General features: G+C 45.2%; 1 protein-coding gene across 8 annotated transcripts in view; it reads right to left on the bottom strand.

Annotated features, from left to right (window-relative positions):
- The window catches only part of SNAP47 (synaptosome associated protein 47), an 85,457-nt gene that overhangs the window by 18,889 nt on the left and 53,025 nt on the right, over positions 1 to 13,543 (bottom strand). Inside the window, exon 5 of one of the 8 annotated variants that reach the window (XM_032477272.1) lies at positions 256 to 885. The exons of the other annotated variants lie outside the window; for them this stretch is intronic. Coding sequence (XP_032333163.1) covers positions 813 to 885 — 73 coding nt within the window. The 3' untranslated portion in view covers positions 256 to 812. Of the gene's footprint in view, positions 1 to 255; positions 886 to 13,543 lie in introns of those variants that run through there. 8 annotated transcript variants of the gene reach the window in all.

The raw sequence follows: 13,543 nt of genomic DNA, 5'->3' as shown, positions 1-13,543 counted from the left end.
AGATGTCATGACGAGGACGCAGAGGTCACATCACTGAGACACTGACAGAAACTGCACAAGACCCTTAAAAATTGGCAAAAGGGCTCTCACTAGGGATGGGCAGTCTATTCACACACCCAAGGGAGGCCACGCCCCAGAACCTGGGCCAGCTCTTAGAGCCCCGGGCAGCTATGGCAAGGTGTGCCGTGTAAGGAGGGCCACCCCTGTAATTTTAAATTTTCTGATACTCACATTTTAAAAAAGTGAAAAGTGTGATTAATTTTAATAACATAGTTTATTTAAACCAATCAACCCCGTGTTATTATTTTAACATGAAGTCAATATAAACAATTATTATCATTATTATTTATGACTAGTATGAATGTTATACTTAAGGGACATCTTGACTCGGACCAGCTGCTTTTTAAGTGCCCGGAAGCCACGTGTGTGGACAGCACAGGGCCACATGGCCTCACGACAGCACTTCCATCAGGGGCCCTCTGTGTGACTGACCCTGTGTGTCGTACGCTTCCATCAGCGATCTTTCCCTAGAGCAGGAGTCAGCTGCCTCTTCCCCAGCCCAGAGTGGAACAGTGGCCAGAGCGAGACAACCTGCACTCCTGAGTCTGTGCACGGCGCTCACAGTAGTAAGAGGTGTGCAGAGATTCAGTCTGTGAGCTGGAGCGGCTGGCACGCCTGCAGAAGCTGAGCGTTCCACTGAGCGTGCAGTCCAAATAAAGGCTGGTTCCTGTTGAATTTTATTTGGGAAAAGCTTCACCAAATGATGGCCTTAAGAACAGCACTCAGTCTCCGCAGCCTGTTGAGCCCCGCGGTCACCCTGCCAAAGCTGCACTGAAACCAATCAACACGGCGAAAACACAGGTGAGCTCCTTACAGCTACTAAGTCTGCAAAGAAAATCACTGAGTAAACGCTCAGACTACTGGTTCCCCTGGAATATGGTCCAGTGTCTTCTTCCTTTAAGAAAGGGACTGAAGTAATTAAATGGCAATTAAATTAAATCTTGTGCATTCCATATAACATGGGATGGAAGGAATGGAGTATATAAAGTCTGGCCAAAACAGCTGTTACCTCTGTGGCCTGGCATGACAAGCTGTCTCGCCACCAAATGTGCCGTGCCCTAGCCCCGGAACATCAACGGGCCTCGCAGACGAGCCTTCACTCGGCTCCCAGTCAAGGCCCAGGGTCAAAGAGACTCCTCCCCAAGTCTCTACTCCACTAATGAACAGCCCCAGGAGAAGCTATTGTTGCAGCCACATTTGTAACTACACAGAAGTTAGCTGATTAAGAGTGCACTGAGTTTTAGGTGAAGCTAACTTTTATAAAGTCCAAAGAAATGTGCAGTGCACATCAGCACAAGTAAGACATAAAAGCACATGTGCTAGTGCCTCTGGGAGCAGAACCTCGAGGAAAACCACAGACACAGCCAGTGCTTTGCTGCTCAGGGGCCGCAGGCCCTCAACAAAGCCGGTGCAGGAGGCCCGGCCGCCCACAGGCAGGATGCTGGGCTCGCTCACCAGCGTCAGTAGCTGGGAAGGAGGACAGCCGACATGACTCAGGCAGGAAGTGGGGGCACCATGTGGGCCCCAGGACAGAGTGGGGAGGGCCTCCTGCATTGGCCACATGTTATTAGTGACCTCCATCCCTGCAATACCACAGACTCATAACAGCGGCACAAACACTGGGTTGACATAAGAGCAGATATGGGACATCTTAGTCTCCCAACCATTTCCCTTTTGTTTATAAAAACAGAAAAGAAATTATAGAGAAACAGCTCATCCCATAGAGTAGGTCCACTTACAAAACCAGACGTCGTAACTGTCTGCCTCATGCCAGCGACCAAGGTGTAAAAGTCGGGAGCAGAGGCCCCAGCTCTGCTGTGAGCGACACCTCCAGGGGGCTCTGAAATGTCCAGTGTGGGCTCCCACTGTGTCACTGTGTCAGGGAAAGACACAGTCCGCACAAGTGCAGGCCATAACATTTCTGAAGTGCCTGTAGTATGCTAGTTGTTGTCTCAGCTGATAGTCTGAAAACAGAAAATGCCCCACTCTACTTTATGACAAAACTCCAGGATTTAGAGCATTAGAATATTAACATTCACCACCTAAAGTGAGTTGGTATTAGCTAGCCTGTCTGCCCTGATCTTGTTATTAAACTGACCCACTAAAAACCGAAATTTTCTTGCAGTGAGAAATTAGCAACCGTTTAAGAATAGGGCTGGGATAAATCAAGCTGTCTGCAGTTCTACCAGTTGGGGCCATTAATATGCTACAGAGAAGGTGAAGAGGGAAAAATTGGCTCTCTCTCAGCCAAAGCTCTGGAGGCTGTAAAGAAGGTTCTAGGCCACAATCTGTCACATTCAGCACTTACAGAGCCCCCTTGCATCCCCCCTGTCCCCTCTGCTGCATTCCTGGGGGCTCTGAGGTGATCTGTGCATGAACAGGGGCAGTACAGGGTTCTCTTTTAAGGAGCCCCCCGCATGGGGCTCCCCTCCTCATGACCCCCTCTCAGAGCAGAGGGTGGAGGAACTGAGCACAGACTTGCCTTGTGCACCAGCATGTGTCTGCACATCCCAAGTCTGCAGGGGTCTGTTGGCCCTCAAAGTCTGACTAGCCTCCAGTTACAAACAGCCCTGATGGCCCACAGCAAGAGCATGGCCCCTCTCACTCAAGGTCTGGGAAGGGAAAGCACATGTGAGCACCTCCCAGGACTAGAGCGGGGGTCCTGGGAACCAACGTGCCATCAGACCAAAAACAGAGCTTCCCAGTGATGAGAACCACGTCTTTAAGAGGGCAATGGAATCCCAGCCAAGTGAAGTGCTCAAGAAACTGGAGGTTCGTCTTACAATGTGGAAGTAGATGCCTCAGCAGGGACATTCTCAGAATATGGAACATACAGAAAATGCATTAAGTTTGGGGCTCTTCAGAATTGACTGGGTCAACAGACATTCGGGGCCCCACTGATACATTTGTTTAGAACTTGCTATGCGCCAGAATTCTGTTCCATGTGGTACAGGCCTCATCCTCAGGTCATCCCCGTGCAAGCCTCGAGGCAGGACCCTGTTCTGTAAAATATGGCAGTAGCACTTTTTTGGGGAAATGTGCAGTTTGATGAAGGCCACACAGCTAATGCGCCAAAGGCACTTACTGGCCACCAGAAGTCATGCTTCCAACAGCCCTCGGCCCTCATGCTGCAGATGAGGTGGACAGGCACGGGCTGCCCACGGCCACGCAGCTGAGCTGCCTCCCCAACACTGTGTTCACGCATTAAGTCCAATTTTACATTTAAAACCTGCACAAAACCAACGTACCAGTCTGAACCCAAAATCACCTAATACCTGCTATTTTTAAAAGTTAATTTAAAAATGTTGGTAATGGGTAAGATATCTGGATAGAAGATCAATAAGGAAACAGACGGCTTGAACAACACCATAGACCCACCACACCCAACAGCGGACACGGAACAGCCCACCTGCAGCAGCAGCGCACACATTCTGCTCAAGCACACGTGGCACAACCTCCAGGACAGACCACACGGGAGACCACAAAACAAGCCACACGCTTAAAAAGACTGACGTACCAGAAAGCACCTTCTCTGGCCATACTGGAATGAAACTAGAAATCTGGGCAACTAAAAAATTCACAGACATGTAGAAATCAAAAACATACTCTTGAAAAAAAAAAAAAAGAAAAGAAAAGAAAAACACACTCTTAAACAACCAGTGGGTCAGAGGGAAATTCTTTGAGACAAATGAAAAGAAAAACACAACAGACTAAAACACTAGCAAATGGAATCCAAGTAGGATTTATCTCAGAATACAAGGGTAGTTCAGTGTTAGAAAAGCAACTGATTAACACATTATTAGAACAAAGAGAAAAAAAAACACATAATCAACTCACTTGATGTGGAGAAGGCAATGACAAAAGCCAACATCCTTTCATGATAAAAACTCAGAAAACTAGGACTACAAGAGAACTTCTTCAACATAATAACAGGTACTTACGAACAATTCAGCTAATAGCAGACTCAACAGGGAAAGACGGAAAGCATTTCCCCTCGGGTCAGGAAAAGACAAGAACGCCCACTGTCACCACTGCTACACAGTCTGCTACTCACTGCAAGTCCGAGCTGGAGCAATTAGGCAACTAAAAGGAATAAAAGGCACCCAAATCGGAAAGGAAGATACAAAACTATCTCTATTTGTAGATGACATGATCCCATGTAAAGAATACCCCCAAAATTCCACAATTAACATGGAACTAATTAACAAATTTGGTAAAGTATAAGATACAAGATCAACATAAACACACCTGCTCTGTGTTTCCAAACAGCAGCAATAAAGGATCAGAAAAAGAAATTAAGAAAATAATCCCATTTCTAGTAGCATCCAAAAGAATAAAATACCTAGGAATACATTTAACCAAGGAGGTGGAAGACTGAAAATTATGAACTATGCTGAAATAAATTAAAGACTACCTAAATAAATAAAAGACATTCTGCGTTCCTGGATTGCAAGGCAATATTGGCAAGAGAGCAATACTTCTCAAAGCGATATACAGATTCAACACAAACCCTATCAAATTTCCAACAGCTCCCCTGCCCTTTTTCTTCCTCAGAAATGGAAAAGCTGACCCTCAAACTCATGTAGAATTGCAAGGGGCCCCAAATAGTCAAAACAACTTGAAAAAGAAGAATGAAACTGGAAAACTCACACTACGATGTTACAGTAATAAAGACAGTACGGCACCAGCGTAAGAACAGACACACATAGACCAATGGAACAGAATGGGGAGTCTTCAGAGAAACCGAAGGATCTATGGCCAGTGGGCTCTGACAAGGGAGCCAGGTCTACGCAACGGAGCAAGAGTAGTCTGCTCAGTCAGCAGCGTTAGGACAACCGGACACCCACGTGCAAAAGAATGAAGCTGGACCTCACTTCATATACAAGAACTAACTCAAAATGGATCAATGACTTTCAGAAGAAAACACAGGCAAACTTCAAGACCTTGGATTTGGCAATGAATTCTTATATATGCCACCAGAAGCGTGAGCAAGGAAAGCAAAATGGATAAATGGGATTTCATCAGAATTCAAAACTTCTGTGCACCTGTTGTAGTAGAAAGAATGTGACTGGCCTTTGTCCTTGGCTCCTGGGAGATGGACTCTAAATCTTTGGACTCTTCCAAGTGCCTTTGTTACCCATGAGCCCCTGGGACCACATCTGAGTTTAGGCTCCTAGACAGTTTCGGGATGGAAGCTGCCCATGCTTCAAAGACCAGCCATTTGATTGGAGGGTAGGGACTGTGACCTCAGGGGGAAGGAGGGAGACTGGTGACTAAGCTCAGTCACTTGACCAGTGATTCCCACAATCATGCCTACATAAGGAAGCAATAAAAACTCTGGACACTTGAGGCTCAGTGGAGCTATCTGGTTGTTAAACAGGTAAAACCCATTACCTGTAAGACAGGTTAAAAATGTGCCAGGAGGGTGATGTGTCCATTCACTGGGAGAGAGCACAGAAGCTCTGCACCTGGGACCACTCAGACCTCGCCCTCTGGGTCTCTTCATCTGGCTGTTTCCTGGTCTGATTTGGATCTTTCATAATCATGACTAGAATGCTCTCCTGAGTTCTGTGAGTTGCTCTAATGAATGATCAAACCCAAGAGGTGTCATGGGAACCCCCCCCAGATTTGTAAGCAGCTGGTCCGAACTGCAAGTGGCCTTGGGACACCACTGTGTCTGGTGTCTCAAGGAGTCTGTGTTGGGGACTAGGCCGTTTAACGTGCGGGGTCTGCTCTAACAGTGAGTGGTTAGTGCCAGAACTGAATCATGGTATACCAGCTCGGGGCTGGTGTCAGAATTGCATCAAAGGACATTATCAGGAAAGCCAAAAAGAAAAAAGAAAAAAAAAACCTACAGAATGGGACAGTCATTTGCAAGCCAGCTTTAAGGGCTTAATATCCACAATGCAAGGAACTCCTACAACTTAACAAACAAAAAGACAAACAACCCAATTAATAAACAGGGAAAGAACTTGACTACGCATTTCTCCAGACGCACGGATGGCTAATAAGCACATGAAATGATGCTCAGCGTCATCAGCCATCAGGGAAATGCAAGTCAAAACTACAATGAGGTACCACTTCGTATCCACCAGGATAGAATAATTTTAGAATTTTCAAAAGAGAAAATAAATGTTGGCAAGGATGTGGAGAAAGTAGAACCCTCATACACAGCTGGTGAGAATGTAAAATGGTGCAGCTGCTGAGGAAACAATTTGGCAGCTCATCAAAAAGCTAAACAGAACTGTCCTATAGCCGAGCGATTCCAGCCGGAGGTGTACGCCCAAAGGAACTGAAAGCAGGGGCTCAGATACCCGTACATGAACGTGCAGGGCAGCTGTGTTCACAACAGCCAAGAGGTGGAAACAGGCCGAGTGACCATCAATGATGAATGTAAACAAAACGTGTATAACCATCCAACTATTGTTCACGGAATTACGAGTTCAGGTGAGTTGGAGAGATCAGAGGTGCCAAGGAAGGAGGCAGAATGTGGAGTTAGTGCTTCACCGTAACTGAGTTTCTGTTTGGGGTGACGAAACAGCTTTGGAAATAGATGGTGGGGATGGTTGCACACATTTTGAATGTAATTACTACTACTGACTTTTACACTTAAAATAGTTAAAGTGGCAAAATTTATATTATATATATTTTACCACCTAGAAAACAAGGTTGTAATACAAATATGCTGCTACAGCCAGGCACTCAATAACAATACAATCAGACACTTGATTTCAAGATGTGAGGTTCATTTAAATGCTGGTGGAGACCGCAGGGAAATGTTCCAAACAAGAACAAGCCCTCCTCTCGATCAAGATGCCTGAGCGTCTCGTTTTGGCCTCTGGCATCCTACCTTCTGCCCAGCCAGGCAGCGGCTCTGGAAGTTGCTCACTGGGATGCTGGTGTTTTCTGGAACCCCGTCCTTGGCACAAGACCTCAGAGCTCCTTATCTGGCAGCTTCCTCCCTGTCCACAGTTCCCGAGGGCAGCAGAAGAGACGGAAAGCACCCCCGGGATTCATCCACATGGACATCTGGACCTGAAGGGCAGACGCCCCCTCCAGGCAGCGTGGGTTCATGCCACAGCTTCCATGTGAGGGGGTGTGGCGCGTCCGCCCAGCACCTCTCTCGTGGGCAGAGAGCACAGCCCCTGCTGACGGGCCCTCCTACCCCGACAAGCACCGCCCACACACCGTGGGCCTGGGCTGGAGCGGAGACCACAGCCAACATGACGGGAGGCCTGAGGCTGCTGTGGAGCAGAGCTGGTCATCTGGGGCAATCTCACAGGGCAGCAGTGGGAGGCACAGGAAACCACAGCAGGCAGGGCTGGGCTGGGGCACCACGTGTCTGTCCAAGCAATGCTCACGCTCACCAGTGACCCTAGTTAACCAACCGGGCAGACAGGAAAACCATGAACGAGTATTTCAAAGGAAGGCATGGCATATTCCTGCAACTCGGCTTTCATTTCTTTGAGGTAGATTCTACGTTAGATGGTAGGTACTGGAACATGTTACAAGTCAGTACCCTTGTTTCTCTGAGGTAGAGACCCAGGCCGGGGGAGGGGAGCAGCCTCCCCAGGACTGCAGAGCTGCAGGCGGGACCAGTGCGAGGACACACTTCCTAGTCCAGGGCTCATCCCAGGACACACGTTCTCTTACTGAAATGCCCACTGTGTGTGGACAGCAAGAGTTACTAGGAACCTCGTCCCGGTTACCAAGTCTCTTCTTACGGTTTAACATTTAGAAATGACATAGGATATGATGTCAGGAACACTTATTAATAACTCACAATTAAAGTACCATACATTTAAATACATAACCTAGCTCATTGTTAATCTCTGGATGGGTATCAAAGCCGTAAATAAAAACACAACTTTCTAACTGTGCCCCGGAATTAATGAATGAAATAAACAGTCTGAAACAGATTTAGAAGGTAGCAGAGGATAGTAACAGAACCTGAGGAGAACGGGTTAAAATCTGAAATTATCCCACCACTCCCTGCCTAAACTCTTTCAATGATTCTCAACTGCTTACAGCACAAAATCCTGGCAGGAAGGTACTGAAAAGTTAGTGGCCACATCCAGCTCTCTGTCCCCAGACCCCCCCACAGAGCCTGCTCCAACAAAGGTGCCTGCAAGTCCTCCCCGCACTGGTCAGTGGTCCTGCAGGCTGGAATACATCGCCCTTGCCTTTTCACTGTTGAGGGCCTAACCGTATAGCCATCTCTTCTTCCTAAGACACGTCAGTCCTGGAATGTGGCCTAACCCACAGCCACAGGGGATGGCAAGCACCATGGACCCACCCCTTGCTCATGATCTCACGACTTTGTCCTGACAGTCATCAAGGAAACCCAGGTCTGTCATCTCTCCAAACAGACAGTTAACGCACTGAAGCCAGGGCTAAACAATTCATTTATTCAGGTATTTATTTTGGGCCGAAGAGTACTGTTAAACACAATTCTTTTACATAGATTAGTTATGCAAGAAATGACCGATTTTTTTTTTTCCTGACTAGGAGAGGAGACAGATTAATCAGGACAAATTTAAATACCTGGAAACAGAGTATGGGGGAAAAAAAGCAGAATGGTGGAGTTACTGAAGGTGAAATGTATTCCATAATTTCTAAAAAAGAAAGAAAAAAAGAAAAGAAGGACATGAATTTCTTAAGATAGCTTCACAGCAAGCAGAGAACTGCCCTAGAACTATTTCAGGAAGGCTCCAGTGAGTTTGCCTGTCCACGTGGAGCGTGGCTCCGCTAAGCAAGCAGAGTGGGCAGACACACAGAATCTAAAGCGCAGGGCCTCGCTCATTTCCCCAGCGTGGACAGCTACAGAGACGCCTTTTCGGTAAACCTCTCCATGCCAGCTGACTGGCTATGTTTTCTAGTCAACAAACCTTCTGATTGGGGTGATTGAGTCACCTCATTTTCTTTTCATTTTTGTGCATTTTTGTGTTTTATTGTTTATAAAGGTATCACATACAATATAGGCAGACTAAATGCCTGAATATAATCAAACAGAAAGTTCAAAACTATGACCTAAAAATTTGCCACGAGTCCACACTCTGTGCGTCCCTCTTTATGGGAAATGACGAGAGCGTCCTGTGCAAGCCTCCCCTCACTGCTGTCCCAGAGTTCACACAGCGCTGGTCCCCGCAACCAGGCTGGTGCCTGATAAACCAGGAGATGAGACCTGGGCCAGCTTTTTCTCTGAATCCTTTTGGCTGAAAGAGGGAGGCAGGATGAAAAAAACACCAAACACAGGGCAAGACAGAGAACTGGAGATTAAGAAATCAGGAAGACACTTTACATATTCTAGGGGTGGAGCCTGGCCGCTTGTGTTTGACACTTCCAAATGCTGTATCAAATGTTTGGTAGCCAAAGACTTGGAAACGAAAGAGTAGCAGTTCTGAGGCAGGAAAGGTGAGTGCATCAAACACTGGAAAATGATTCGAGAGACTCTGCCAAACCCATCTCAGGGACTCTGATTCCTCTCCCGGCCGTCCGCACCACGTGCCCTCCCACAGCGGAGGGTGGACGGCCACAGCCGCAGCAGCCGGAGCCACACACCCGCTGCAGGGGCCCAGCACGCAGGGGGCGGCCGCACAGCCCTGAGCATGGCTGTCCCTCAGGGAAATCGTGACTGATCTTCTCTCTGGCACCCCAGATGCAGTTTAGGTCACCGAGACCCATTTCCACATGATGACTTTAATAGCGTCTGCACTGAAACCACAGATGAATGGAGGCAGATTTTCCTGCATTTTCGTTCCCCCCGGAAATTTAGCTCATTCCTACTTAGGCCTGAGCTTCAACTACACAGCTCAGAATTCTTCTCTAAATATGAAACATGTGTTTTACCTCAAAAAGACAATCTCTTAGGAAACCAGGTTCTCCCTGCAGGGAAGGAGAACGAGGCAGCTACCTAGCACGAAGCCCTGCCCCTCCTGTGCATGGGGCTTCCCGGCCCAGCTGCTCAGGGATCACCACTTCCTCTGTCCTGAAGCCAGCATCCTGATTCATGACCACGGCATCCACTGTTCCCAGCATGCAAGCCACAGGGCCCACTAAGACTTGTTGATGACAGTCAGAATCAACCACACAGACACACTCTTTCACGGGAAAGAAGGGCAATCTCAGTGGTCACCGAGGAATCTTATTCTACTCATTGCTGTTGGTGCATTCATCCTGACCCCTTGCATTCCACCATGGCTTTTATGGGAAGGGCACATTGGACATGGTGGTAGAGACTGGGTATTTGAAACTGGAAGGGTCCTCTCCAACTACATGTCCACCATCAGAATTAACAGATAAAATTCCCATATTTCCCATGAAAAAGCCATCATATTGCTTCAGCCTCAACACAGCTCTGGGACACAGAAGAGCTCATCTCAGCCACAGACGCTTTTGTTGGAGGGTGGGGGGTCCAAGATCCTACCAGCCCGAGGCCTATATGCGCTCTCATTCACTCTCAGGAGGACAGGTACATGTGTCTTTATAGTACGAGGGTTTCTCAAGCCCCAACGCAGAGATCTACAGTGTTCTGGAGTCAATAAGCCTATCAAAAGAAGTGATTAGTTATCAGTTGATTTTTCAGTAGAAACCCTTCAGGCCAGAAGGGAGTGGCACCATATAAGGGAAAAACTTACAACCAAGAATACTCTATCCAGCAAGCCTTTCATTTAGATTTGATGGAGAAATCAAAAGCTTCACAGGTAAGCAAAAGTTAAAAGAACTCAGCACCTCCAAACCAGATTTACAACAAAGGTTAAAGGAACTTCTCTAGTCATCCAAGCACAAAAAAAGAAAAAGAAAGAGAAAAAATAAAAGACCTACAAAAATAAACCCAAAACAATAAACAAAATGGCAATAAGAACATACTTATTGATAATTACCTTAAATGTAAATGGATTAAACACTCCAACCAAAAGACACAGACTGGTTGAATGGATACAAAACCAAGACCCATATATATGCTGTCTACAAGAGACCCATTTCAGAGCTAGAGACACATGCAGGCTGAAAATAAGAGGACGGAAAAAGATATTCCATGCAAATGGAAACCAAAGGAAAGCTGGAGTTAGCAACACTTATATCGGACAAAGTAGATTTTAAAATAAAGACTGTTACAAGAGACAAAGAAGGACACTACAGAATGCATAAGGGATCAATCCAAGAAGAGGATGTAATAATTGTAAATACATATGCACCCAACATAGGAGCACCTCAACATATAAGGCAGTTGTTATCAGACATAAAAAGAGAAATCCCTTACACAGTGACCATAGCACAATAATAGTGGGGGACCTAAACACCCCACTTACATCAATGGACATATCATCCAGACAGAAAATCAATAAGGAAACACAGGCCCTAAATAACACATTAGACCAGACAGACTTAATTGATATCTATAGAGCATTCCATCCGAAAGCAACAGAACACACATTCTCCCCAAGTGCACATGGAACATTCTTCAGAACTGACCACATGCTGGCCCACAGAGCTAGCCTCAGCAAATTTAAGAAAATTAAAATCGTACCAAGCATCTTTCTGACCACAAGGCTATAAGGCTAGAAATCAACTACAAGAAAAACACTGCAAAAACTTTAAACACGTGGAGGCTAAATAATATGCTACTAAACAACTAGTGGCTCACTGCAGGAATCAGAGAAGACATCAGAAAATACTTTGAGGCAAATGAAAATGAAAACACAACAATCCAAAACCTCTGGGACACAGCAAAAGCAGTTCTCAGAGGGAACTTTATAGCGATACGTTTACCTCAGGAAACAAGGAAAATCTCAAGTAAACAGCCTAATCTTATACGTAAAGTAGCTGCAAAAGGAAGAACAAACAAACCCCAAAGTTAGTAGAAGAAAAGAAATCATAAGGATTAGAGCAGAAATAAATGAAACAGAGACTAAAAAACAAAACAAAACAACAGAAACTAAAAGCTGGCTCTTTGAAAAGCTAAACTAATAAACCTTTAGTCAGACTCATTAAGAAAAAAAGGGAGGGGGCCCAAATTAATAAAATCAGAAATGAAAAAGGAGAAGTTACAACCAATACCACAGAAATGTAAGGGATCACAAGAGGCTACTATGAGGAGCTAGATGCCAACAAAAAGGACAACATAGAAGAAATGGACAATTTCTTAGAAAGGTACAATTCACCAAGACTGAACCCGGAAGAAATGGACTGTATGAACAGACCAATTACCAGCACTGAAATTGAATCAGTAATTAAAAAACTCCCAACAAACAAAAGTCCAGGACCAGGTGGCTTCACAGTGGAGTCTACCAAACATTTAGAGATGAGTTAACACCTATCCTTCTGAAACTATTTCAAAAAATCGCAGAGGAAGGAACACTTCCAAACTCACTCTGTGAGGCCACCATCACCCTGATAAGCAAAAACAGACAAAGATATCACACAAGAAAGAAAATTATAGGCCAATACCAGTCATGAATATAGATGCAAAAATCCTCAACAAAATACTAGCAAATTGACTCTACAACACATTAAAGGATCACAAACCATGATCAAGTGGGATTTATCCCAGGGATGCAGGGATTTTTCAGTATCCACAAATCAATCAGAGTGATACACCACAGTAACAAGTTGAAGAATAAAAACCATATGATCATCTCAACAGATGAAGAAAAAACTTTTGATAAAATTCAACATCCATTTCTGATAAAAACTCTCCAGAATGTGAGCACAGACGGAGCATACCTCAACATACTAAAGGCCACATATGACAAACCCACAGCTAACATCATACTTAACGGGGAAAAGCTGAAAGCACTTCCTCTAAGATCAGGAACAAGACAAGGATGCCAACTCTTGCCACTTTATTCAATATAATTTTGGAAGTCCTAGCCACAGCAATCAGAGAAGAAAAAGAAATAAAAGGAATCCAAATTGGAAAGGAAGAAGGAAAACTGTCACTGTTTGCAGATGACATGATACTATACACAGAAAATCCTAAAGAAGCAGCCAGAAAACTACTAGAATTTATCAGTGAATTTGGTAAAGTTGCAGGATACACAATTAATATACAAAAATCAGTTGCATTTGTATACACTAACAATGAAACAGCAAAAAGGGAAATTAAGGAAATGATACCATTAACCATTGCACCAAAAAGAATAACATACCTAGGAATAAAACTACCCAAGGAGGCAAAAGTCCTGTACTCTGTAAACTGTAAGACACTGATGAAGGAAAGGGAAGATGACATAAGCAAATGGAATGATATACTGTGTTCTTGGATTGGAAGAATCAATATTGTTAAAATGGCCGTAGTACCCAAGGCAATATACAGATTCAATGCAGTCCCTATCAAATTACCAAAGACATTCTTCACAGAGCTGGAACAAAAAATGTTAAAATCTGTATGGAAACACAAAAGATCCCAAATACCCAAAACAATCTTGAAAAAGACCAGAGCTGGGGGAATCATGCTCCCTGACTTCAGACTATACTACAA

The sequence above is a fragment of the Camelus ferus genome, chromosome 3, assembly GCF_009834535.1.
Source record: "Camelus ferus isolate YT-003-E chromosome 3, BCGSAC_Cfer_1.0, whole genome shotgun sequence".
NCBI lineage: Eukaryota > Metazoa > Chordata > Mammalia > Artiodactyla > Camelidae > Camelus > Camelus ferus.
This window is presented reverse-complemented; position numbering and strand designations above follow the sequence as displayed.